General features: G+C 42.7%; 7 protein-coding genes across 7 annotated transcripts; 5 read left to right on the forward strand and 2 right to left on the reverse strand.

Annotated features, from left to right (window-relative positions):
- Positions 1–849: 849 nt before the first annotated feature.
- On the forward strand, positions 850–2,318 carry EAF02_008003 (uncharacterized protein; the record flags this gene model as incomplete). Its single annotated transcript, XM_038904051.1, has 2 exons — positions 850–1,076; positions 1,127–2,318. The coding sequence occupies 2 exons, from the start codon at positions 850–852 to the stop codon at positions 2,316–2,318; spliced, it is 1,419 nt and encodes a 472-aa protein (XP_038756332.1).
- A 1,773-nt stretch (positions 2,319–4,091) lies between these two features.
- Positions 4,092–7,765, forward strand: EAF02_008004 (uncharacterized protein; the record flags this gene model as incomplete). The annotated part of the gene is made up of 6 exons (XM_038904052.1): positions 4,092–4,532; positions 4,595–4,954; positions 5,091–5,202; positions 5,435–5,568; positions 5,830–6,621; positions 6,686–7,765. The coding sequence occupies 6 exons, from the start codon at positions 4,092–4,094 to the stop codon at positions 7,763–7,765; spliced, it is 2,919 nt and encodes a 972-aa protein (XP_038756333.1).
- Positions 7,766–8,410: 645 nt separating this feature from the next.
- On the reverse strand, positions 8,411–16,847 carry EAF02_008005 (uncharacterized protein; the record flags this gene model as incomplete). Its single annotated transcript, XM_038904053.1, has 8 exons — positions 8,411–9,647; positions 9,803–10,044; positions 10,101–10,874; positions 10,963–11,865; positions 12,179–12,990; positions 13,053–13,389; positions 13,730–15,169; positions 15,368–16,847. The coding sequence occupies 8 exons, from the start codon at positions 16,845–16,847 to the stop codon at positions 8,580–8,582; spliced, it is 7,056 nt and encodes a 2,351-aa protein (XP_038756334.1). The 3' UTR covers positions 8,411–8,579.
- Positions 16,848–17,510: 663 nt separating this feature from the next.
- On the forward strand, positions 17,511–18,875 carry EAF02_008006 (uncharacterized protein; the record flags this gene model as incomplete). The annotated part of the gene is made up of 2 exons (XM_038904054.1): positions 17,511–17,763; positions 17,893–18,875. 2 exons carry the CDS (start codon positions 17,511–17,513, stop codon positions 18,873–18,875), a joined length of 1,236 nt encoding a protein of 411 aa, XP_038756335.1.
- Positions 18,876–19,170: 295 nt separating this feature from the next.
- Positions 19,171–21,426, reverse strand: EAF02_008007 (uncharacterized protein). The gene is made up of 6 exons (XM_038904055.1): positions 20,993–21,426; positions 20,573–20,928; positions 20,148–20,525; positions 20,019–20,098; positions 19,827–19,968; positions 19,171–19,775 (listed from the first exon to the last, which is right to left on the reverse strand). Exons 1-6 carry the CDS (start codon positions 21,118–21,120, stop codon positions 19,321–19,323), a joined length of 1,539 nt encoding a protein of 512 aa, XP_038756336.1. The 5' UTR covers positions 21,121–21,426; the 3' UTR covers positions 19,171–19,320.
- Positions 21,427–21,808: 382 nt separating this feature from the next.
- On the forward strand, positions 21,809–23,701 carry EAF02_008008 (uncharacterized protein; the record flags this gene model as incomplete). Its single annotated transcript, XM_038904056.1, has 3 exons — positions 21,809–21,906; positions 21,955–23,576; positions 23,643–23,701. The coding sequence occupies 3 exons, from the start codon at positions 21,809–21,811 to the stop codon at positions 23,699–23,701; spliced, it is 1,779 nt and encodes a 592-aa protein (XP_038756337.1).
- Positions 23,702–25,828: 2,127 nt separating this feature from the next.
- Positions 25,829–27,605, forward strand: EAF02_008009 (uncharacterized protein; the record flags this gene model as incomplete). The annotated part of the gene is made up of 4 exons (XM_038904057.1): positions 25,829–25,909; positions 25,958–26,479; positions 26,530–27,137; positions 27,344–27,605. The coding sequence occupies 4 exons, from the start codon at positions 25,829–25,831 to the stop codon at positions 27,603–27,605; spliced, it is 1,473 nt and encodes a 490-aa protein (XP_038756338.1).
- Between the last annotated feature and the right edge of the window lie 191 nt (positions 27,606–27,796).

The raw sequence follows: 27,796 nt of genomic DNA on the forward strand, positions 1-27,796 counted from the left end.
AGCTTAAACCATCGAGAGAACTGGAAGTTTGAGATATCTATTGGTTTAACTTGGTGGTGATTATGATTTCTTCATAATAAGTCTAATCGATCCTGTTGTATTTTGTGTATTCATTCTACAGGTTCAAAGCTACAAGAGCTACCTACGTAAATGCAATACGTTTGTACGCTAGCGCGCGCTTACGTCTGCTTATTCTTTAGTATGGCAACAAAATCCCATGAAGATGTGATTGAAGAAAATTATGAAGAATTCAGAGAGTGATTTTTTGCTATGATCCTCCAATGGTAATATAACGGTTGCACCAACAGTTGGAGTAACATATACACAGGGGATTCATGTAGTAGTCTGAACCAATTTTGAGCCTGTTTCAATTGATGACCAAAAGGATCATGAGAAATGATACCTGTTGTCCAGCTATGTCTATATCTTGATAGAAACAGATAATTTGAGTGCCACTTCCTCGAAGATCGTTTTGACGGGTGAAAGAAGTTACTTGTGATGGCTTTATTGTCGTTCATTTGTATCATTCATATATCAACAAGTTTGATGTTCGGAAGTCGGGATTCGGATAAATCACTCCGAAGCACGGGGGTTGCCGAGACAGATTACGATAATCATCACCTTCATTGGATTCAATACTCTGAGCACATGGCAAACATTCATCAAAGGTTTCACAATTAACTTCTACGAGTGAATCACACGTGTTGATATCGCCGATATCACAAAAGGGGACTAAATTAAAAATGAGATGAGGTATAGTTTCTTTTGCAACTTTCAATAAACTTCAATCCGAACAACCTCCTTGCGTGGAATGTTAGGTAATCTTTGATCAATTCAACAACCACTCAAATGAGTAATTCAATCGATAATCGAACGGCGGTCGACCGTCTACGAGCGTTATTTAACAATCCCAATCCTGGACCCGAATATGAACCTATCTCGAGCAGTTCTAGTATTCACGAAGACGATGTACGCAGACCAGTCCTCGTCTTACCGGATCAAGCCGAAACTGAGCCCTTCTCATGGTTCGAATATGGAATCTTTATGTTAATCGGAGTGGCAATGCTTTGGGCATGGTATGTACCACTGACGTCTCGGGAGGGCGCAGAAGCTGATATCTTGACAGGAACATGTTCTTAGCAGCGGCGCCATACTTTCAGAGCCGATTCCAAGACAATGAGAGCATTCTTCAACATTTCCAATCTGCGATTACATCCGTTGGAACAATTACGAACCTTGGCTCGATGCTACTCCTAAGTCATCTACAATCGAACGCCTCCTACCCAAAACGTATCATAGCCTCCCTCGTCCTCAACACTATTGTCTTTACGCTTCTTGCGATATCCACCTCATACTTTCGCGATGTTTCGTCCAGTGGCTATCTAACTTTCACATTGATAATGGTATTCGCGACCTCCTGTGCAACTGGGCTTCTACAGAATGGGGCTTTCGCTTTCGCATCAAGCTTCGGACGACCAGAATACATACAGGCTATTATGACGGGACAAGCAATCGCCGGAGTCTTGCCATCAGCTGCACAAATTGCCACCGTTTTAGCTGTTCCGCCGCCCGCCCATTGGGCTGATGTAGACGCCGAAGCTGCAGATGTGAAGGAAAATACAACTTCGGCATTTGCTTATTTTTTGACGGCTACAGTCATCAGTGTTCTAACATTAGTCTTTGTCTACCCCTTACTTCGGAAGCAGAATCGAATCCTTGAGAGTCGCGCGGCGTCGTCAGCTGACAGTGATGAAGAGAGTGACGAAAATGGTAAACACGAGGTTGTTGGTATGGTTAGGCTATTTAAAAAGCTTTACTGGCTTGCAGGAGGAGTATTCATGTGTTTCGCTGTCACAATGTTCTTCCCGGTGTTCACGTCAAAAGTCGTTTCGGTAAGGCCTGCCGATGGAGCTCCTCGAATACTTCAACCCGAAGCTTTCATCCCCCTAGGGTTTTTGATTTGGAATATCGGCGATCTTTGTGGCCGTCTGCTTCCACTTTTACCTTTCCATACCAAGGCACGACCTATTCCGCTTTTCGTATTCTCTATTCTTCGAATTGGCTTCGTTCCTTTGTACCTCCTCTGTAACATCGAAGGTAAGGGAGCAAAGGTTAATAGCGATGTATTCTACCTTCTGGTTGTTCAGGCTGGATTTGGGCTGAGTAATGGCTGGCTCGGCAGTTCTTGCATGATGGCAGCTGCTGAGTATGTTGATGAAGAAGAACGAGAAGCAAGTGGGTCTTTCATGATGACCAACTTGGTTGCTGGTTTGATGGCTGGATCTCTACTCAGCTTTGCTGTAGCCGGCATTTCCTAATTCATCGACTTATACTTATATAAGCATTGGTTTGTATTTATGGGACGGAGTTTAGAGCGAGACAATGCATGGATTGGCGTTGGAGATCACTTTACTAATGACTGAGATGATGATTGTTGATATCATGGGATATCTATGGGAGGGAAGTCTGGATTTTGAGCTTGCATAAGAACAGCGAGAGAATTTCGAATTAACTTTCTACGATTCATAAATGATTTTGTTTTGATGTGAGATGATTGTTATAATATATTGTAAAGTGATAATGGAACGGCAAGAAACTCTCTGGTCAGTTCAGTGCCGTATATATCTAATTATCTCTGGCTAATACTGAACTCTCCACATGTCCTTCGAGAACTACCTAAGCACCCATGGATCTTTAGTGCCCTGAATTATTCTCTTTAATTGAAGTAGGATGTTCGTTTCAAGTACTTTCATTCAGTTTCAAGATATCTTGATAGAATGGGAAGAGATTGGGTTCATAAGTTTATAGGGATAAGACTTCCATCCCTCCAAGGTAATCCATTATCCTTCCTTTCTTCTTTCCCTTGCGGAACTTTAAACGTGAACTCTTCTTCTTTTGTGAAAGTCCTTGGCTCGCACCTTCTACGTAGGGAGCCATAGCAACGATACTGGACAGGTAGTAGCATTTGTTGAGAGATTTCCTTCTCAATCTGAGATTCACCGACCAAACCTTTCCTCGTGCTCACCTCCCACTCCCTCTTTTCTCAACAAGCCGTTGCACAAGACCCAATCGATCTACCAACTCACTTCTTCTTCAGTATTGGGAACAACCTTGATAAAGTCCTCTGGTATCTCTACCTCTTTTCTATCTCAACTCGACAAACTTGGCTTTAGAGGTTCTTCATTGACCACTCCAGTCTTCCATTTTACAACCATTAAAGTCTCTCGATTCCTATTGAGACATTTCTCGTGTATGAGGGAACTATTTGGAAGTATTTTCCAGAGAGATTGGCAGTAGTGCCCGATCGCACAGCAGCTGATTGTAAGCAGATCTTTCTATTTGCACTTAGATTTTGACTGACAGTCCATTCGATTTCTTGCTATAGCAGCAAATTATATCTGGCAATTATCAATTATCGAGTTTAATGAAAGATATCTTGGGCGTCAGTTTTGATACATCGAGGTCAGTAATTTTAAATTTTCTGAAAAATGTTACCCCTTCGGGTAAAATTCCTCCATATTTTTTGTATCATCGAGGTTGGATACTCTTTAGATGTAAATACTAACATACGATTACAGACCATAAGACCCATCTAAAATTCTTCTGAGAAGCCTACTAATGCGACTTCTCCTAATTCCTTGATTTAAAACTCTGAGGGTGATCGAAGAAGGACGCTTAGCTATTCAATTGCTCACAATGAATTTCGGTTCCCACCATAACTCGACACTTGAATAGAAAGACTATTTTAAATAGGATTGTGAGGCATATTCTTTTCTGCCCAATTAGCCTCACCATCTTTCGCACATTTAAGCTCTTATAAATATCACATTATCAACCGCGCTACTTTTACTTGCACACGCGAACTTCTACGCCAAGTACCATCTTGCTACTTCTGCCTGCTGATTCATTCGAAGTCTTCTATTTGACCACCTCGATTTCAAATTCACTGAATTTTTTCTCGCATACCAAAAGTTTTCCTTTAAATCAAGCCATTCTACTCACAACTGGAAAATCAACTTCCTACACTATCTCGGTTTACATTGGATTATAACTTCAACACCACCACAGCAACAATCATCAAAGATTGCATCATGGCCGACGACTCTAATGATGATCATAAAACTGAGGGTGAAGACGACGGCCTTTTGGCTTCATCATTACCATCGCCAACAAAACTTGATGTCAGTAATTTTCAATGCCCGCATCCAGATTGTGGCAGATCCTATGCTTCCAAGCATGGACTTGACAATCATAATAGAGTTCATTTTACTGATAACGAAAAGCCTTTCGCCTGTCCTCATCCAGGATGCCTATCAAGATATACGAATAAGAGAGGAGTTACCCGTCACTTCAATCTCAAACACAAAGACAAAAGTGACTGGTTCAACTGTCCTACGGCAGAGTGTGATTCTTCTTTTTTTGATGAACGACAGCTCAAGTTGCATCAAAGAGAGCATGGACTATTTCGCTGTACTGCGAGACACTGTGCCTATGAGTACACCACCGAGCAAGAGTTATACGATCATAGAGAGGTAACAGTTCATCAAAGCGTTTCGCACACTCAAACACACTTAATCACTAACACATCTTAAAGCGTAACCATACAACTTCTGACCTATATGAAGATCGTACTAGCAAGCGACCACCAGGAATGTCTAAAATAGAAGAAGACCTGCCTGCACAAGCTTCAAGCGGAAAGGAGACCGGAGATGAGATCGTTGTCGACGAGAATTCAACAATACCAGAATTCTGCGAGGATGAAGATAACTTTGAGAATAGTTCCCCCTTCAAGACGCCTACACACGGGAGAGGTAGTAAAAGAGGCATTACAAAGAGAGCTTCGTTGAATGCGGAGGATTATCCTGCAAGACCTAACTGCAAAGGCTGGAAATGTCCCAAACCTGGCTGTACAGTCTGTCGCAAAGTACAGTTTGATATTATTACTCATTGGCAGGTATGCACTCTTCTTTAATATCTTCAATTTCTACCTGGAATAAAGTGATTGATTTGCTATTCTTTGATACGAAATACGAATCTCTTTCATTTTAATTATGGCAGTCAAGCATTTGTTAACTGTACTACTTTGTTAGGAGGCACACAGTGATATACCAGAACCAGCTCATTTTGAATTTGTCCATGGTCCGAAGTCATCCGAGAATACAGCCACTCCTAGATTTGGGGTCAATGGCCATCGGCTCGGAGGTAAGCCTTGTCATTTCGTTTAATTATACAGCAGTTGTACTGTATGGTAACTTCTTTGCGGCTCCCCACTTTCATTGTTCCTTCTTCTTTTAAACAACAACACCTTTTCTTTTCCTATTCCTACTTCATACCTTTTGTTTTTAATATTGTTCATAATATATTGCAAATATGAATGATATAAAGGAAGACAGCAGTGAAGAAGACAGTCACTCACACCCTCGTGCAAATATAGGACAGTCCACTTCTGTTGGTCAGCCAGCTCACCCCGACCAAGAAGGGGCAAGTCGAAGTAATGCCAATGATGGTGCTCGAGGACTAAATTCTCAACAACAGAGGGGAAAGGGTGAAAATACTACAGGAAACAAGGTATGTTTGATGATTTTTCTTTCCAATTTATGTAACTGTTTCAAACATTTGTTTGTTGATTCCTTCCTTCAACAAATTCCGGACATTCAATCTTGTATATTGATTGAATAGAGAATGGACAATACCAGATCTTTTAGTCTTTCATCGGCTTTCATTCATTCATTTGTCAAAGATCTTGTCTTATAACCTTCCATCTCTATAACTTATTCCCTCTTCCAGAATCATCTTTCACAACAGTATAGACTAATTCAACGGTCACAGAACACAAATATGAATGGCTTAAGCGTACCAAACGCTGCTACATCAACACCTTTCATCGCTTCTTCTCGTTTGCCTGCGGCAACAAATACTCAAGGCCGCACTCCAAGATCTAACAATGGTCATCCCATTATTCCCCCTCCACGCCACGCACCTAATCTCGCTCGTCCAACCACCACCGTCTTGGCTAATTCTACTGGCAATCTTTCTGGTCCAGCTGAAACCCCTTCAATCAACAATCGACGTAAGAAGGCAACAGTTGGCCATCCCACTCAGAGGGTTCACGCTCGTGCAACGGAGGCCAGCCGTATGAGTCCTCCTCCTGCTAGGAGCAACCAAGGTGCAAAGTCTGCTGTCGCTTTGATCAACACCCGATTGCCTCCTCAAAGACACTCTCAAGTCTCTTCTCCCGATTCTTCCCGTCGCGCCTCTCCTGTGAGCTCCGATGAAGAAGAGGAAGGCGAGGAGGAGGGTCTCTTCGTCTCGCCACCTGATACCACTAAGAATCAGACAAAAGGTCCTCGCCGCGTATTAGGTGTTCGAGGCTTTGCCAATATGCCATTGCCTAGAGATCAAGATTCTGACGAGGAGGATCTTAGACCAAGTCATGTCTTGAGACAAGAACGCCGTGCCGCAGCCGGTAAATTCGTGAAGCTTGATCATGCCCAAGAATTTCTTGGTGCGAGTAGGAAAATCTACGGTCAACCTAGGAAGATGGGAAAATCCACCAAGTTTTTTGCAGCCCGATCAACTGATTCAGATGATGATTCAAATTTTGAGGGCAGCGACATGAATGTAAGCTAATTGTCTCATTCTATTATGTTTAATATGGTCAGTTGGATGTACTAACAGATAACAGTCATCCGGTAGCTCTTTTGGAGAAACTGAAACCCATCGCCCCGGTCGTCGTTCAACAAACCACGTCAACGCACGTGCCTCTAACTCTGTTCCTCGTCGCTCCTCTGTCAACAACGGCGATCCCCCAAGAACTCCTTCTCCTGATCTTTCTAGATACCAACCCTATGAAGTCTACGGTCCTGATCTCGACTCTCCACCCCCATCCTATCTCATCAAATCCCCTGGTGTTATCGACCGCACTCTTCCATACCCCAGTCGTCCAGAAGACAAAATGCTCCCTGATGTTGCTGTAGTTCAACCCGACGACCTTTTCGATGCCGATGACATCTTTTTTAGCTTTCGAGACATGACTCCACACGAAAGAGAGGTACAGGATCGTCTTGATGCTGAGAAAGAAGCCATGAGAGCAAATGCCTACGGCTCTGGATTTCGCGCTCCATTGCATTTTGATCATTGTCCCCTCACAGCTCCAATCTGTCGTGCCGAGCGGGCAGCTTGGATTGCGGAGAGATTACGTCTTGATGTTGAGGAAGCTCGTGGTGATGAATCTGAAGATCCTGAGACACCATCAAGAATGGACCGCGATGATGATCGTCGCTCTGATGTTGACGTGGAAATGACTGGTACCGGAACATCTGCTTTGTCAAAGAAAAAGAGAGCCACTTGCTCGGGCCCAGTTCGTGAAAAGAGAAAGTACAACTGGCGTGATCCAGCTAGGAAGAATAAGCGTCGCAAAGGAAGTTTTTCCGGCATTACATCTCGTCGTGACAGCACTCGCCGTTCTTATTCTGGTGGAAACTCTCAGATTGATGGTGCCGACGAACAGGAAGAAGTAGTCGCCGAAAGCCAAAAGCCAAAATGGGCATGGAGTGACGCTCATCGAGCTGTGATCAATACACGAAAGCCTGTTGAATTGGTTCGTCCGGACGCTTTGGCTACTGAAGGTGGCACTGCGCTTCCTCGCCTTGTCGATCGTGCCCCCGTTAGTCCTTCTGTTGGCTCGGATAACTTGGATGCTTCGGGTGTTTTCACTGCTGCGGCTGGTAGCGCTAACGCCTCCTTTGTCTCTAGCGATGGATAAATGGATGTCTATCTCAATGACTCATGAATTAGTTCTAGTTTTCAGGATGCTTAATGGGTGGGGCAAAGTTATGGTTGCTTAGTTTGTGGGTAACGGTTTTTGCTGGGGAGTCGATATCAAATCTGTTCAAGGCGTTGGGAGTGGATGATGGTTGTCATTTCTCGGAGCTTGCATGTTGAATAGATCATCATCAAAGATGGCAGATCTAATTGAGATAGGTTTCATATATTATGGATGGCTGAGAGACCTCAGCAAGATAAATTGAGATAGTTCAATTAGGTAGTTAGCAGTAATCTAAAACTGTATTTTATTAAATACTTGAGTTCTTTGATTGTTCTAGACATTGTGGATGGAACTATTAAGATGATTAGTGTGTGCTAATAGCTCAAACTTACTTACTGAATAGTTATGTAATATGATTACTGAGATTGTTCTTATTGATTTGGTTATTTGGCTTGCCTAATGAGTGAGTGGGTGATGGGTGATGGATGGGTCATGGTCTCATGGGTATCTCCGCTCATAATGCTGCCTCGTTGCGATGTCCGGAGGAATATTGACAATTGACATAAGTCGTCTAGATACACGGAGAAGAATGTATCTTTCACTATGGAATTTGGAGAGCGTGAGAAAAATTTGTGTAATATGTGAATGTGGATGGTAGATGATGTAATATTGAATATCCCGCTAAACCTCAAAAATGAAATTACAATAAGTATCTAGAAAATCCATAACACCAACTTGAAATCATCCCCAAAACTTCCAATCCAATGAAATTCCGCTCCAAAGATTCATCTGCACCATACCATGCATACCCTCACATACCCAATTGAGAATCCGATACATAATGAGCCCCCCCCGCACATCGATACCCACTAACCTGTTTAATCCACTGATACCCCATAACGCAAACCCCCATATTCCTCAATTTTTCCTGCACTTGCGCCTCTTGTTTTCTCCTCTGCTCCTCTTCCAATCTTCTGCGTTCGCGTTCCTGCTCCATGCGTTCTCTCTCCGCCTTAGCTCTTAACTCACGAAGTCGCGCTTTCTCGCGCAAACGAAGTTGTTCTTGCCATTCGGCTTCATTTTTGGCTTGGATTTGTCGCAGGGCTTCTTCCCTGGCTTTGCGCTCGGCTTCTTCAAGTGCTCGCATTTCTTCTTGCTTCTTGCGCATTTCATCGGCGTAGCGTTGGGCTTTTTCCTCGGCGGCCTTTTTGTCCCGCTGTAGTTGAGTCCATGTTGCGTCGGAAACACCCGCATCACGTCTATCGTCAGTATCCGGTTCGTCATCCTCGAATAATGGTTTTGGGGGCTCATCGTCATGCTTGTCCTTGGGTGCATTTTTAGTCGCGGTAGAAGTATTGACGGAAGTTGAGGGGGGAGTAGGTGGTTGTTGATTGTTACTCATGACTGGTGCATCTTTTGACAAATTATGTCTTGGTTTTCCTTGCACGTGAGCCCTGTCTTTCTTGCTGTCAATCATGTCTTTTATACAAGCCATGGCATCGTCGTATGATAGATTGATGCTGGGATTAGTAGACGAAGTATTCGTGGCAGATTGGTAGAATGCACGTGTCATGCTCTTAGCGAGTGTAATCATATCTCTTGCGTTGCCCCAAGCAGGCAGTTTGGAGAGCTCTGCAATCAGATCCAAGAAAGGCTGGTGATTCGTGATATCTTTCAACCCCTCGATAGAGATATTCTCTTTTTCCAAGGCATTTTGTAGAACGAGAAGAGAATCTTTGGGCGTAAGAGCCGGAAAATTTATCTCATCAGCAAAACGGCTATTCAAGCCTTCATTCTTGGTAAGCAGAGTATTCATATCTTTTTCATATCCTGCAAGAATTATGATCATTTTACCGGCAAATTTCGGTTTAGTCATGGACTAGAATATTCAAGAGTTAGTGATTGCACAGAAGGAAGCTTCTTAGCTTTACGTATGGAAGTAGCAATGTTTGAAGTGACAACAGACGATGCACTAAGCATGCCAAGTAGGATCCACCATTGAAGTGACTCAGTATCAGAATAACAGTAACTCACATCAACTAGTTCATCAATAGCTTCTTGGGAGAAATGACCCTGCCCAAGTCGATATGCTTCGTCGATGAAGAGAACTTTTCCCAGGCCAAGCTCAAGTTGTTTGACTGTTTTTGGACCAGTCTGCCCAACATATTGGCCAATAAGGTCTGATGCAGAACATTCAACAACTTGTACCTCCGACAGAAATCCTAAATCGTAATAAACTTGGCCAATCTTCCGGGCAGTTGTAGTCTTCCCAGTCCCTGATATTTGAGTTAGCACATCTGGCTGTGTTAGGTTTTAATGGAGCAGTAAATACCTGGCGGGCCTTTGAATATAAAATTCATTGGTATTTGTGACCGAGGATCTTTCCCAAGCTTTCTCATGCCTTTCGCAACTTTCACATATCCATCAAGCTTCGCAATTATAGTATCACATCCTATGATACCCTTGAAGAGATCTTTGAGATTTGTTTCTGCACCAGATGCTCGACCAAAGTCTGGATCAAAGTCTTCTGGCTCAAACAAGAAATCGATAGATCGTTGACCAAAAGGCAATTTTGACTGTCGAGAAAGGTAGTTTTTCTTTGCCTTGGATATCAAATTCTCCACGTCGCCCCCGTTTCCAAAATTAAGCCCGTTTCGAGCTCTTGCGAGTAGATCTATGGCAACCGCTACTGCTTTTTGAGTTGCGTCGAGCCCATATGCACTTAACTTTTGTTGTAGAATCTCCTCGAGCTCTTGATCATTGAAGTCGGCAAACTGGAAGCCATCTGCAGGAGGAAAACGTCTTGTTAAGCCCGGATTAACATTCTGAAACATCTCAATCATTTTATCTTCGTAGCCTAGAAGTAATACACAACGGTCATCACCCGGTACGCTTTGTATCTCGGCAACAATCGTATCTATCACTGCTGTTCTGAAAATATCAGATCCTCCGCCTCCACCATGACTACCCTTAGAGCTGGGGTAAAGCATGTATGCTTCATCAATTATCAGAACTTTCCCAAGTGTAGTAGCAAGAATGTTTTTCGTATTTTCCTCCGATTGTCCTATATGACTGCCAATAAAATCGGCTGGATTCTTTGTAACCACTATAAAAAATTAGAAACATATTACAAGCTAAAGAAACGCGTTCTATATGACCAAAAAGTCTCTACTCATAAGAACGTATGATCTTACCTTCCCCATTGCTTAGAATTCCTAGATCTGAGAGAATACGACCATATAGCTTGGCTACTGTTGTTTTCCCAGTACCTGGAGAGCCAAGGAATACACGATTCAATGATACCGCAATGATTGGCTTCTGTTCCAGCTCTCGTTTGTAGTTCGTCTTGATGACTTCGATCATGAATCTTACAGAGTCTTTGACAGATTTCAAACCAGTAAGGCTTTGGAGCTCATCCCATGCCTTACATTTCAAAATTGCTTGGGATGGGTCTGGTCCTATCAGGTCTTCCTTGGTAATAAGATTGTCGTCTGGACCGAGGCCATCCCTGCGCTCTTTAGTCAAGCGATCTGCTTGTCGTTCACGAATTCTCGCAAACATGTTCTCTAAAGCTCGCGCATTCCCGAAACCCTCTCGTCCCCTGCCCCTGCCCAGTCTTTGCACCGCAATTTGCATGTAAAGTCCATCTTGACCGTCTTCTATCATCATTGGAGATGGATAGAATTTATGGATCTGATATTGTAACATTTCAAGGAGTTCAGCATCAGTATAATCTTCAAAATGAAGCGTGTATGGTAGGCGTGATTGTAGACCGGGATTGTGCTCGAAGAACTTCTCCATCTGCTTGCGATATCCGGCGAAGACGAAAACGACTTTGCCCACGAGGTTTTCTATTTCTGTAAGAAGGTAGTCCAAAACTGTCTTCCCACCGACATTATGCCCTTCTGTCAATTGGTAAGCTTCATCAATGAAATAAACTCCGCCCTGAGCACTGTGAAGAATGGCTAAATGTTTTTTGACATCATTTACCCCGCCATGCGCGAGATGGCTGCCGGTTGTCTCAACAAATTCATCCCCAGGAAGGACTTGTAGTGTTGTCAAGATCCTGGCATAGAGTCTAGCCACTGTTGTTTTACCTGCTCAAAGTTAACAGGTATTATAACTGGGTATGGGGATCGAGTGATGGGTTTCCAATAGTCCTTTGGCAGTTTTGTTTTACAAAACGGCTCACGCAGGCCCGAATTCATGTGGAACTTTTGTATCAACGGCCTTGCTTGTGAAATAATTGAATCCACTGAGTCCTTAACTTCATCAGGACTATAGAATCCACTCGGATCATGGAGCTGTATTCAAGGATCCAGAGCTTTTGGAACATCGAACGAACTCTAATTATTGAATTTGGTTCGCAATCGGTACTATTGAAAACCTTTCGAATGAAAGAGCACTTACCTGTTCCAGGATTACCTAACAAAATCAAGCCCAACCTTTCTTTTGTGAGATCTGTCCCTTGACGCTTGGAAGTTTCGACTTTTGCTTTAATTCGCAGTACCTGAGATTTTACATCTTCGAGGCCGATCATCTCCATGATCTTGTCTATGGCTGGATTTATCGCATTCTCCTGGTCCTTTTGTCGTTGCCACTCGATCTTCGATGCCGAAGTTTTCTGACCAACTCGCGTCTGAAGTTTCTTTGGAACATTCTTGCTTTTTGGGGGAGATTGTGTTTGAATTGTGTGGGGTTGCGGAGGTGCAACACCTGAGGTACTGGCAGGTGCTCCACTGGGAATGACGGGAGAAGAAGCAGTAGGAGCCGGTGGCTTACTCGTGGTAGTGGATGTCGATTTGACCACCACCGGTTTCGACTGCATTTGAATTAGACGGTCTTTGATGGTAGATAGATCCTTTCTTTTCTGTGCTAGAACAGCTTCTTGTTCTGATCTCAGCTGGGAGTCTTGGATCTCTTGATGTACCCTATCGAAATCCTTCTGGAGTTTTTCAAGCTCTTTCTGATGTTTTTGTCTCATTTCCTCTCGTCGCAATTGCTCGTCTAATTCTTTCTTTGCTTGTTTGGCAGCATCTCGTTTCTCCTTTTCGCATTTGGGACATGATTTTAGTGGAAGATTTTCATGGCATTTTGATTTGATTGTGTGTCCTTCGGGACACTTTTGCTGTAAGATCTCCTTACATAACATTTTAGAGTGGTCGAAAACCTGATGACATTTGCTAGGGCAATGATGAGTATTACATATCAATAAAGCACCACTGTGGGGTTTTAAATTAGCTTTTTGAATGTCCGCGTCGATTTAAAGATTGGTGGGACTAACCAAGGCTCATTGCACCCGCCATCTGAGCAATATTCTTCGAAATGTTCCGGTGTGGTCAAAGTTGCCATTCGATCAGGGTGATTCGCGCATTTTACAGGGAAGCCAGGATAAAAATGGCCTGAGCCTTTCAATAAGTCGAAGAAACTCTTGTATAAGGTATTTCCTTTGCGAGAATGTATGAAGGTTTCGGAGTTACCAATCATGATCAGCGCATTTCGAGCACGAGACACTAGAACGTTCAGGCGTTGAGGTTGCGACATAAATCCAATGTCGTGTCTAGAGTTGCTTCTGGTCAAAGAAACGAGGACTATATCACTTTCTTCACCTTGGTAGTTATCTATGTCATAATTAGTGGTAAACCATGAATATCTTGACATCGAATAAGGGAAGCAGGAAATGAAGACCAAAAAGAATTAGTGAAATGGATTGAACGATAGAAAGCCATTGTAACACTGGCTATCCTAGTTGAAAAATGCAATCATAAACAGGGTCTGAGTAGTCTTTCTCAAAAGAAGAGAGATTATGTCTCAGATTTTGAGAAAAATGCGATACTCATAGTCAGTCAAACACTTTAACTGAATTTGGAACTTCAAAGATCAAAATTGTTGGATTACAGCTCGGACTATTTTTAGATGCCCCAAGTGTAAGGGCGAGGCAGAAGAGAAGGTCAAACTTACCAACAGTAGAAATCCGTAGTGATGGCTTGGAAGCTTTGGCGCCAGTATCAATATACAGTCCAGCACGGATGAGATCGAATTTATCCAAATCGTTGAGGACGGGATCATTCTCTTTCGCAAGTTTCTCGAGCAGCAGTCTAAGCTGAGCTACATAGGGGGTTAAGACAACCAACTTGTCCGAGCCATATCCTTGTTGAGCAAGGTACTTGACGCATTTGAGTATCATGCTGGCTTCAAAATCGTTCTTTTTGGAAGATGTAGAGTCCACGTTGTCCCGCATCTCTCTCACACTCACATCATGTTCCGGAGCCGTGTGGTCTACGAAGATAAGATTGTCTCTAAAACCGAGAAGATCTTTCCGATCTTTTGTCGAATCGGCATCAACTAGGTCTGGATAGGTAAGGTGTCTAATAATTGACGATATCTCCGGTCGAGAACGATGCTGTTTTGTCAGAGTAACATGCGGGAAGCCGTCAAGTACGAGTCTTTCAAATAAAGACATGTCCAGATTGTATCCGTCCCCTTGTTCAACCTTGAGGCCGTAAGTATTGCACTTTGGACGAAGTTGTTTATGGTCTCCAATGAGGATCAGCTGTTCAGTATTCCTCCCCAAAGCTGTGAAAATATGAGCTTCGAGAATCTCTCCGGCTTCCTCAACTAACAAGACTCCAGGAGAAGCTGCTTGAATTGCGCTGGAGTATTTTGCAGCTGCAGTAGTTGTGCAGCCAATGATTCTCTTTGACTTGATGATGTTCACATCTCTTTGTCCAACAAGCTCGTTTTTCTCTGCTTGTTCGGCATTGAACTGTTTTCCGATTTTATCCAATTCTGCAACCATCTCCTCTATAATAGCCGACTTCCAACTTGAAATCATCGTTACCCTCTGATCCGGGCTGATACTCCACACAGCTCTTGAGTTCTTGTGCTGTAAATGTTGAAAGGATCCGGCATTCATCTGCCCTCTGGTCCATCTATCAAGTAAGTAGAACTTATCCACAGCTTTACCTTTCTTCCCAACTTTCGTCATACCATTCGTGGTTGTTTGTGGTACCAGAAATGTATCGTAAAATGGCATATCATCCAGGAACTCAAGGTAATCCAAAATTTGTTGCTTACTCACATTTGCAGAGTTGTATCTTGTAAAAGCACTTTTCAAACGCGCCTCGTGCAGACGCAGACTATCTTCTAGTTTCCCGATTCGATTCCATTGGGAGTTATCAAGTTTTGATGAACCTTGTTTGCTGAGTAATAACGACTGTGTTCGAGAGGTAGACTTTGCGCCGAGTCGTATCATATCAGAAGGTGGTATACCAATATCCATAAGGTCCTCGAGGAATTGATCCAATGCGTGGTTTGTGTAACACACGACTAGAATTCGTTCAGATGTGAAGTTGTGAATTATTTTTGCTCCTAGAGCTCCAATGAATGATTTTCCTGTGCCTGTTGATATTTGTTAATAATTATTTGCAACTTGCGACCTAGGTACATATATCAATGCGAAACGTAATAGAAATGGAATGCGACAATATGATTGTCATTTTTGAGTTTGGACATCGAAAAGTGCCATGAGTCCCAAGCACATCGCTTTAGTATGTAGCCTACTTCTTCCCCTGCATGACGAAATGAGGAGATCCATACCTGGAGGCCCTTGAATCAAACTGACTCTTTGGAATAAAATAGCAAGTAGAGATTGGATTTGAGAGTCATCAAGAACAATCGGCTTTTTCGTCGAGAGAAGAGAACTCATGTCTTTCCCGGAGCTTTTTTCTATCTTCTTTTTCAATTGCAAGGGCTGGAATGGCGGGCCAGAATTGAACTGGTCCTCACTCCATGAAAGAAGCTTCTCTGCCAAAGGAACATCATTCATATCTTTTAGGCGTTTGAGAAATGGTTCAAAGCCGAAGATTGATGTGTCCATTTGCACCAGTTTGATCTTTTGAGCCACCTTAAGTTTCACCAAAGTTCTTGATACAGTCGTCTCATCTTGAAATTGCAGAACAATATTAGCAGGTTTTTTTGCCAGTTCCTCCTCGTTCCTATCGATAGATGGGAATGCGACAGGTTCACCATCAACAAACAAGCACCCAATCGTTCCTTGCCTAAGAATATTCCTGTTTTCCTTGAGATAACCGACACGCTTGCTGTGATCATTAGGATCTATTTTCTTCAAAGGCTGTAGCTCATCCTGGCATTGAAACATGAGGCCCCATGGCTCACGAAATTTGTCTCCTTTAATATGTATGCCCACCACTCGAATGTTGTCGAATGTTAGCCCTCGATGGTACCCTGATCTCAAGCCTTGGAGCTTCTGTACCTCATCCCTGATTTCGCCCAGCATGTCTTCACGAAGGAGTCGAAATTGATTATCAATGTGGATTCCCAGTCGAGTGGGATCTACATTTTTGAGATACGTGTCTGGGGTACGTAGAAACGGTCGTTCCTTAGACAGAAGTTCATCTGCCGTGGGCATGATTGAAATATCTCGGTGGTTCGCATGGTCATTGTTGTGTCTTCCACCGGGCCCAGAGTCAAGGTCTTTGTCAAGGTCGGATGCATCTAAGGATAGAGTGTGCTTGATTTTCTGACCCAAATTTCTACAATCTCCATTGGCAGATGTTAAAATCGCATCTAAGATACCGGGAGATCTCGCCACAAGGATGTAAGTAGTTGGTGATTTGCCAGGACGATTGATAAGCTCGAGTAGAAGCCATGCAAATGCATGGGATGCCTGTTCATTCAGTTGACCAGTCTTGAAAGCTTTCATGAATCCGTCCCAGAAAAAGGGAGGTTCGGCTATCGCGGTAATAAGCTCTGATAAACTTAATCCGGAGTTAATGGCTTTCAAGGGTGGTGATTGTAAATATTGAAGTAAGAGTAGAGATGTTTCATTGAGGAACGAGGGTGTGGTGTCAAAACGCATCGAAGCTTGGATTGCATCAAGGCCCGATGGTCCAGATAACAATTTATATGCTGTTGTTGCTGGATCTTTCTGAGAGCAGATTGCTTCAATAAATGTTCTCCCATCTCGGACTGAGGATAGGGCCCTGCGTCCATTGATAACGTCATGGAAAAAACGATCAAGGCGAACAGCGCGAGGGTCGTCAATAAGGGAAGCCATGAAGATTCTGAACAATGATGGAGAGAAAGAATTTTTGTTATAAAATCATAATAAGAAATTTGTCGAATTAATATTGCAGAGAGCTGATATTATTATAGGAAGCTTTGGAAGTTAAGATGTGGATCCTGCAAACGACTTCGTTTAGGATTATGAAAAGCATCAAACAGGGTAACTTTAACGCTCGAAGATTCTTTTTTTTCTGATAGACACTGCTATAGCGGCATTGGACATGCATCATTACATCGAGTGATAGAAGATGCTATCGGTTTACGGCCTGCTGCATAAATGGGAAACCTCGCGGGAGAAGGTTTGCTGCCCAATCCATTATTTTCTCTCTGTGAAGCGACATATAAATGGCAGGTCCTGCGGGCCAATGAAGGTGACCGGCATACACTGAAACCAAATGGCAAGGCATTTCCGTTTGCTATGCGCTGTGAGGCACAGAAAGAAGATGGCAAAGCCAATGGGCTTCTTGGGAGGACACAGGGTTACATTGTGAGGTTGATTCTTGCTTTTGCCTTTACAAATGGACGTACTCCTCAATCATGATCAGAGCATTCCAGACTCGATATATTCCTGATACTAGGAACCTCTTCATATCGGAAAATCAATAATCAGTAGAAATCGTCGTTCAGTTGGTACTTGCGATAATTGCAATCGATCATGTTGTCGTACAAAGATAGCAATTATAGAAGAAGAAACTGGGGTGTGAGTAGTGGGGCTCGTGGGGGCTTCAGGCAAGGCTCAGCGTCTCATGTTCTTCCGCCAGTATCGGATAAGCCGTTTGGACCAGAGATCGACAGCATCAATATATCAAATCTGTTGATTGAAGAAGATGCTCCCATAATTGAAAATGTCAACTATGTCGCTTCTTACAACTGGGTCGATGGAAAAAGTCCCATAATTCTTGTACCAGGTAGGCAAAAGATTATTCTCATAATCGAGGAACACCGGCATCGAGAGGCAGCTGCTGTTTGAAGCATACTTTCTCGATTGTTCATGAATTAAACCCTAGCGTACTTAATTGTTAACACGTGAGGAACAGGTTCCCCTCCAGCTTGGTCTCCTCCCACTCAAGATGAGAAGCTTCCTGAAGATAGTGGAGCTGTATATCGCGATATCAACGCTGCTCGATATCCTAATTATCCCATGGAGCCTGTCGTTCGATCACTTTTGGCTCTTAAACCGGATTTCAAGCTGCAGGATGTAGATTTGGTGGCATGCGGGTCTACAATTGGAAATCTACTACGATTTGCAGGCTCGTTGGATATGCCATTCCGATTTGATGCAGATCTCGTCGGAGACACCGTTTTCTTCATCCGAAAAGGAAAAAGTCCGACAGAAACCATTGAGGACCTCCGAGGTTACGGTCATACATTTCCGGAACGATATACTACATGGGACAGAGATGTTGGTGGCTCTTGCTCACATCAGCGGATAATTGAGTATGATTTTGCGGATCTTCATCTTTTGGTTCGTAGCGAGACTGATGGGTATCTTAAGAAGCAAGAGCCACATGCAACTACCTCGTCAGGATCAGAGGAGAATGTACAGGCATCGATCGATCAATCATTCGCCAAGTTGGAAGTAGGTAACACCACGGCGGTATCCGATAGTTCGAAGCTGGAACTGCGAATGCAAGGCGTCAAAAAGTCCCAGAGTCAGATTTTTGATATGAAGACTCGACGTCACTTAAAAACCTTTGACATGGAAGAGATTCTTCCTCGACTTTGGGTTAATCAGACTCCCAACTTCTTGATTGCCTATCACAAATCTGGACTCTTCGACAACCCGCAAGTATCGAACGTTAAGGACAAGGTCCTAGAATGGGAAAAAGAACATGCTACTTTGTTGAGCAAGTTCCATGTTCTTCTAAAGAGAATTTTAGAAGTCATAAAAGATTCCAAAGATGATCGTGTGGAGATTAGTTGGGACGGTAAGGGTCCACTGCGTGTGACGAAACAAATTGGAGAAGGAAATCGAGTTCTCCCATCGGATTTGTTGCAAAAATGGGACGACTTTGATTAGCCTTATATTATTTTTCTCTTCTTGGGGTGGATGAAGGCTTGCAAATTTCCTCTGCGGGGGGCCCTGTCTAATTCTGGATTGAATCAACTTTATCCCGTTCTTTCAATTTATTGGTTTCCCGTTCTTTCAATTTATTGGTGGTTTTGATTTATTTGACTTTTTGAACTTTTTGAGAACTCGGAAAATAGTTTTGTCTAATTGAGCTGCCACGGTGTTTGTGATTCAATTCAGGTATACATAATGGTTCTACATGTTCTCTGGACTTATTCTAAAGGAGGGGTTCTACCAATAATATAATGGCAATTCGGATTTCTCTATTAATTACCTAGCTTTGTAGGTATCTAGTTATCTAGGCTTTCTTCACTATGTTACAAAGCACTGTAGATTGATTGTCGATGACTTCACAACAATCAATATCTTAACTGTTCCGGAAGTTTACCTCATTTTAAACACTCTTCCCGGATGCTAGAACTTCGATGCTGTCAGAAATACCCTCTTCTGGTTGCGTTTCGTCTTGTACGATGCGTTCCAGGTCAGGTGCATCTGAATGTTTAGTACCCTCAAATAATTCATCAATCTCCTCGAGCGTTTTTCCTCTCGTCTCTACCCAATACTTCCAGATCAATCCCACCTCCAAGACATCCCACGCGCCATTCATCATATATATTTTCCAGCCCATAGCTTCTTGCGCAAACGGAAATGAGAATACAATCAGGAGTGCAACACCATTGAGCACGAAAGTGAAGAGGCCCATTCCATTGGCTCTGATGGGATAATTGAGTACTTCTGGGGGGTACAAGTAGAGAAGTGGTGTCCAGCCGAAAGAGTAAGCTCCTTGAAAGAGGAAAATCGCAGAAACTGTCCCATATACACCGGACTTGTTTGTTGATGTCCCATATACTTTCTACATGTCAAAAAATTGTGCGGGTACTCGAGAGGTGAAGATCATACCTTTGGTAAGGGCACCGACAATGAAGAGAAAAACTGTCAGAAGCGATGTGCTTATGATAGCAGTTGGACGCCGGCCAAGTATGTCGGCATAGTATGTTCCAACCAAAGCACAACAGAGGCACCAAGCATTGAGGATTATATTCTGCCAAAGGTCAATACTCCTTATTAACATTATAAGGTTAGGAATCTCACAATCTGAAGTTGCGTGGTGGTATCAGTGATGCCGGCATTGTCAAGCATTGTTCCCAAGTAGTAACTTGCGATTACGTTTCCTATCAAAGTCAAAGTCATATTCGACGATAGATGAAATCAAGTACCCACCTGAGATAGTTGAGATTACCGCAGCTGAGATTGCCAGAGAGACTCTCTTTCTTGCAACTGGTGTTTTAACCATCTGCTTTAGACTCAAAGTCTCACCAACATTTCTCTCATATTCTATCGTGTCAATAATCTCCTTGTATTGCGCAAGCACAATGGGATTTAAGGTATCTCCATTTGCATGAGTCTGAGCTATAACGATAAGCGCCTCTTCTGTCCGCCCCACATATGCTAGCCATCGAGGTGATTCTGGCACAAATGGCAAAATGGCAATGCAAAGAATACTAAAGATCCCTTGGACTAATGAAGGGACTCTCCATGCCCAGGTCGAGTTGTAGGTAGCTGTCCGATACGTCACACCAGCTGCAATTAGTCCCCCTACTGTTTGTTAGATGTTAGGTTTTATAATGAACAATCAAAGCTCGTACCAACATAATAACAATCGTTCAACACTCCTAGTCCCCAGGCTCTCCAATTGTAAGGAAGTGTCTCAGCAACATACGTCGGCCCCGTAAGAGTCGAGGCCGAAGTTCCATAACCGACTAAAATCCTAGCTATTACAAACATGGCAGTATTCTGCGCAGCCGTCTGAAGGATAACAGACAAGAATGTAGCAACTGCCGCCCAGAACAATGCATATCTGCGTCCGATGATATCGGTTACTTGTCCATAAGTCAAACCAGCAATAGCGCCACCAATCCAGAGCGCGGCTGTGTTCAGAGAAAGAGTTGCGGTGTTCAGATTAAAATAATCTGTGTAGCTGGGGAGTATATTGAGTCCGTTCCTATGTTTTTGTGAATATCAAGGAATGAACTACGGTGGAAAGTGGATTTATCGGGGAGACTAACATCATCGACCCATCGTAACCAAAAGTAGTTGACGTGATGCACGAACATAGGACTAGGAGGATTGATACTACCCATGACGAGCCCGAAACTCTTGGGCGTGTTATTCGGGCCAGTATTGTCTCCGCCATTGCAGGCTCAAATTCTATAAGATTAGTTGACTACTATTTTCAACCGGTGGACGTCAGTAAGGCTCAGAGATACGTCTTTCGATGCTGCTGCGAGAATTTTACGTTCGACTTGAAAATTGAAACAAAGCATAAGAATAAGGCTTATAATTATGTTTCTTATCTCAGCGTGAAACCGAGTGATAGGAAAATCTTGTGCCTGGGGAGTCGAGTCGCCTTATCTCACTGTATGCGGAGAGATAGCTCCAATGCATGTGCAAGGAACATCGAAGCCATCGAAGCTTGTCAAGGCTTGTTTGACTTAAGCGGCTGCTTCGATCCTAGATACCAACCTTCCTTTCACGTATCTAGGCATGGATCATGGCGATAATTTGTTGGTCTATCGCTCGTACCCACTGATGATTTACTGTGTTGACTGATGTTGGCTGTGGTCACAACTCAAGCGAGCCGACAGAACTCTCGAGTTCTTATCGCAGACCCTGGCGACCCCGGCCCGGCTTTTCAGTGGAGAGACGATGGCAACAATAACACGTGACATGGATCTGCATTTCGTCCTGATTGGGCAGGTGTGACGAAGAGGGGTAAAAGTTCCACCGTGTTGTCGTACATATGAGTATAATGGCTTCTCACGACCTTTCAATTTCACGCCTCTTTTGTTTAACTTTCCTCTTTTTTAGAAGTAAACTTCGCCATGTATCTTCCTTTCCTCTTGACTTTTATATCTCAGACTGTCGCTTTCAATGCCCCATCCGATGTCCCAACCTGGTGCGGAAAGCCGTACATGAGCACGTGAGTTGTGATAGGGTCCCGTGTCGCGAGTTTGCTGACATTTGTTAGAAACCACTCGTTAGATCCAGGAGGGCAATTCAAATTCCCAGAACCTCAGTACGATCCGCTACTCTATGTAACGATACAACCTCGATACTCAATTTTCCTTGAGAGTGACGAAGAAGGAACTTTCATTATTGATGCCAGTATATCCCATGTCTTTGGCGGATCTTATAAAAATGCTACTTTTAATACACCTGGAAGCAATATTAGCTCGCCTTTCACGACGCTTGATATTGAAATTTACAACGAAGAGTCAGGTGACTTACTTGTCACCAATAAGGTTCCCGTGAACTCAACTGGAAATCTAATTGAATTTTCCTTTTCTTCATTTACTGCACGATTACAGCCTTTTGCAGTCTCGATCCATGCCACCTCTCCTGACGGTCAACAAACTTATATTGCAAGCACTAATTTCTATGTACTACCATCACGTGGATATGGTAGTGCTGTGAAAATTGATAACCTCTATGGGGGACTCTATGTTCAAAATGACAAAAATGACTGGGATGGTTGGTATGCAATCTTTCCAAATGGATATTACGCCGACGGTTCTTATGTAACGCCCGACAACGTCTCGCTGGCCAATCTCGAGGCATATGCAGCACTCGGTTTCAACACCATAAATATCGTTCCAGACGGTGGTCTTCCTGACCAATCTTATCCCACTGCACAACTCATAGAGTATTGGGATAAAATGGATCAGCTGAACCTTTTCAATCTCTACGATATGCGATTCGCGTTCCAAAACTCGACACGCATCTCGGAACAAGTAGCTCTCTGGCAAAACAGAACTACTCTCCTGTCTTGGTATACCGCCGATGAACCGGATGGATGGGCATATTCTCTTAACTCTACCCAAATTGCTTATTCACAACTTAAATCACTAGACCCGTACCATCCCGTCAGTCTGGTCCTCAATTGCCAGAATTTCTACTACCCCGAATACTCAGCTGGTGCAGATATAATATTTCAAGACGCCTACCCGGTTGCGATAAATGCCACTTGGTCCATTCCGTGGGGAACTCCTTGCAATGAAAGTTATGGAGATTGTGGGTGTGATAATTGTGTTGGAGAACTAGAAGACGTAGCGACTCGACTTGATGATATTCAAAACTATCAAGCAAATATAGGACCAGGTGTTCAAGGAGGCCTAGATAAACCTACATGGTCAGTAGTCCAAGCGTTTGGCGAATCGCAGTATTGGAAAAGCATACCGAGTGCAGCAGAAGTAGAAGTAATGATGATGTTGAGCGTTAATCATGATGCGAAGGGAATTACGTATTGGATTTATCCAAGTACAGATTCTGCCAACGCTGGGAGTGCAGATTTGGGCAAGGTGTTGCAGAATTCAACTGCACTTGATTTCTTGTTTGGGACGAAGGCAATTAAAGGACTAGGAAGTGGTTTATTAGATGTAAGTGCGTGGATTGTAGGAGAGCAGATGATGGTTGGTATTGTTAATGGAGAGTATGTTGAATCTGTAGATGAGCTCTCGGTAAATTTGCCGGGAAACGTGGTTTCCTTAAATCAGACTTTGTATGGAGAATCGGGCTGGACGGTTAGTGATGGCAAACTGTCGAAATCGGGTCTGGTCGGTTTGGAAGTAGACATTCTAGTGGTAAATCTTAGTTAGTACCCCAAAATTTAACGCGCTCATCGTCAATCCGAAGCCTTCGTATCTAATACCATTCTAGAATCCATCAATACCTTTTTCGAAAATGATAGTGGGGGTATTCATAGAGATGAACTATGAGCTAGACTAGATTAGCTTCATCGGTATAGAGCATTGAGTTGCCATACCTATGCTTTGGTGGCTTGTACCTTCACCATTCATCAAATTAGACTGATCCAGGATGGCGCACGACTATTAGCATAGACCACTGTCAATTTTGCTACACTTCACACTCCATTGAATAGAAACAGCAAAAGGAAAAAGGAGCTTCATAATCAAAACCTGGGGTACCGCTCTACTTCGAGGCGGGAATTGTACTCCAACGGGTAGATCAATCGCGGACTTTATTAGTGCTCGAACAGCCCGTTTGGATCGGCACTTGAGAACGTCATACTGAAACATGACATCGCAACACTTTAATTCAATTCTCCGTTTGATCATGCCAGCAATTGTATGGGCGCATGTAACTGTTACTCTCCCCTAATGAATTTAGGCGCCAATCGACGGAGTTTTGGACGGAGTCCGAGCTAACCCCACTCCTTCCCTTCACTCGGCTTTTTCACCTCTAACTACGAGGGCCTGTTTTTATTGAATGCCGGGTCCGTGCACCAGTAAGAAAAATATCGATAATAAGATTCTCTAGTTTTTAATAATTAAATAATAAATCAAATATTCAATGTAAATTATTAGAAATACTATTAATAGATTAAGAAGATAATAAAGTATTATAAAATCGATAAAAATAGGGAGTTTTTCAATGAACGTTGTATTATTATATTAACTTATAATATATGAGATAATTGTTACGGGCATCGATGTAGGATCGATATCGGGCCGACTATTAGTCCGGAAGCGAAGAGTTTTCGCATATATATAGCTTCGAAAGAAAGGTTTTGAAAGGATTAATGAAAAGTCTTATTATTAGGCCTATACCTATATTATACTAGTCGTCACCTTGCATTGATTCTAACAATAATAATTTATTCAAGATTGATATTTTCGCTTACAGAAAGTCGGCATTCTTTAGAAACAGGCCCTCGTATTAGTCCTGCCGTATTAAGTCCACCATACATACATTGCATTAGATTGCACCTTAACCTGTCGAATGATATTGGATGGATTCCTGAGCTGTCGCATTGCATTGCATTGGATCTTGAAGATTTCACTTTTTGAAGCGAGGTTTGATGGGAAAACCAATCACGATGTGCATGAAGTCAAGGATCGTAACAGCTTAGTGCGTACGATGTCTTATTTCACGGCCTACGATGGATACTGGATTGTCCTGCAGTTATGGCATCTTCCAAGACGTTACATTGTACTCTGCAGACATTCCAATTGCAGTAAAACCTCTCTATAAGGATACGAGTTTGGTGAGCTTTTCCGCAGATATACAGAAGAACTTGGTTATACCGGACTGAAATTTTCGACCAATCAAATCCGGTATATCCATGATTCCGGTATAAAAAATAGTGGTTCAAGCTCCCTAACCAAAATTTATATCCGATTTCAGCTCCAAACCCCGATATTTTCAAAAAATATCATATGATGATAGCCAATCAAGCTTACTCATCCAAAATTCAGCTTATTCAACCAAATCTACCACTAAAATTTATACTGGATTTGTAAAAAAAGTGTCCGGTATATCGGTTTTGCTTAAAAATCCGATATTCTCATATAAAAAGTGGTCAAATCAGGAAATTATTCTGGTATATCCAAGATTCCGGTATATCCCAGTCCGGTATAGCCAAGTTTTTCTGTAGGGAGGTATTTCTGTAGGGAGGTATTTCTGTAGCGAGGTAACCCACTAGTCGCTGTCTAATAGTATTCTGCTCCCGATTGCTCCCAATCAGGTCATATTTCTGTAACTGTTTTACTTTAATAAATACCAATTCAAATTTTGATATATCTATTATATGATAGTTATATCCTGACGGTTTTATTGGCTTGATAAGAATACACATAATTGAAAGATCTGCAAATTTATACTCATAAAGAGTTAATCTTATGCACAGGATTCTTTTAGAGGGTTTGTATCGTACACTGTACTCCCAAACATTCAAACTATATTTTATGGAAACAAAGTCATGGCAATGGTGGAGTGATGGCCCTGATCTCTCTCACTTTCCTATATAAAGATGAAGTCCTCAATGTCATATTCGATATCAGTCAACGATTTCAATCTTCTCTTTTGATATGGCACAGCTCAACATGGACTTCTTTGTCTGGTTTGAGTCTCGTCAGATAGCCCAAATAGTTTTTGTCCTCATCTTTTTCGCGTTCTTTGTCAAAGTATGAACAATCCTTAAGATACCAAGTTCTATATACTAACACGTCCAGGCTATTCTTCAAGCATACCTCACACCTCTGCGCAAGATTCCCGGCCCATGGTATGCGCGGTTCACCAATCTCGTTCTTAAATACTATGTATTCACTGGTCGTCGTATTCAATACGTTCATTCCCTCCATCAAGCTTATGGACACATAGTCCTCATTACTCCAAACGAAGTATCATGTTCTTCACTTCCTTCTTTCAAAACTATCCACCGCATCTCCAAACCTTTTGTCAAGTCTACATGGTATCAGAAGTTTGTGAATGGACCCGTAGGTGTTTTTAGCATGATTGATGTAAAAGACCATGGTGTCCGTCGCAAAATGTTTTCGCATGCTTTCAGTAAGAGCTCTTTGAAAGTAACTTGGGAGAGCGAGATTAGGAAGAAGACGAATATGGCGGTGGAGAAAATCAAAAGAGATGCTTTGGTAGGAGAAGTAGACATCTTGAAATTCTTCATGTTTATGGCTACAGATGTCATAGGGCATCTCTGTTTTGGAGAGAGTTTTGGAACACTAGAAAAGGAACGGGTAAGTTCTTCCCTTTCTACAGTTTGCTTAATTATTCATTTCAACTCTAGAAAACTCAATACATCGAAGATCTTCAAAAGGTGACAACTGTAGCTGGTATCCGTGCCGAATTCCCTGGGCTTTTCAAAATTGGAAGGATGTCAGGTCTTTCTTTCCTCAAGACTCCTGATGATCGATTGAGAGATCATGCATCAATAGCTGTCCGAAATGCAAAATCACAGAGTGATGCTACTCCTAATATATTCCGCAAGATACTCGCCCAAGCAAAGTCTGAGAATGGGGAGGGATCATTGTCAGATTTTGACATTCAACAGGAAGCCGCGAACTTTATTGTAGCGGGGACTGATACAACTGCTAATACACTTACTTTTCTGCTATATAACATTTTGAAAAATCCTGAATTGCGGAGACAACTAGAAGATGAGGTTGACACTTTAGGCAACGATTTCGAATCTAAGGATGTGGAAGGATTACCGTTCTTGAATGCAGTTATGGAGGAAGGATTGAGGCTATGGGGGGCAGCGCCTGGGGGTCTTCCTAGAGTGGTTCCTCAAGAAGGTATTGAATTAGATGGATACTTCCTTCCTGGATCCTTAACAGTTTCCACGCAAGCTTACACAATCCATCGGGATCCGGAAATCTTTCCAGAGCCTGAAAGGTATCTATCCCTCCATTCACCTGATTCCCAATCTCGTATCATCGCCTTCCTCCAGAACCACTATTCCGAGCCGTAGTCAGTTTCCATGGCCGGATTCGCAGATTAAAAGCCTTGAATCGTTGGACTACGGCCCAGACAATTGGAAACTGCCTGTAATCCACTCTTTCTACAGAACAAGTAGCTAACTCATGGTCCGTCTAATATAGCTTTAAGCCCCAACGCTGGCTAGGTCCCAAATCAGACGATTTCAAAACGGCGAATCACGCATTCGGTGCAGGAACACGCACATGTATTGGGATTCATTTAGCGAGAATGGAAATTCAGCTAGTTCTTGCTTTATTTTTCAGGGAGTGCAAAGGAATTAGAATTGCCTCGAGTCAAAATGATGAGGGCATGGATATTGAAAACTTCTTTTTTATTGCGCCAAAGGAACATAAATGTATTGTTACAATGAGAAAAGGATTTTAACAAGTGAGTCAGAAAGTATTGGGGGGGAAGCTATACTTGTTTTTGGTTATCGGTCATTTTGTATTGTAGATACTCGAATACTTCATTCAATGATTTATTTCCATTGTACCCCTGAATATAGCATCTGGAATAGTGTAAAGCTGCATATCATGAGGAATGTGCAAAGAAATAAAACGGAGACATGTTCTAAA

Source organism: Botrytis sinoallii (genome assembly GCF_014898435.1).
Source record: "Botrytis sinoallii strain Bc 23 chromosome Unknown BSIN_014, whole genome shotgun sequence".
Classification (NCBI taxonomy): Eukaryota; Fungi; Ascomycota; class Leotiomycetes; order Helotiales; family Sclerotiniaceae; genus Botrytis; species Botrytis sinoallii.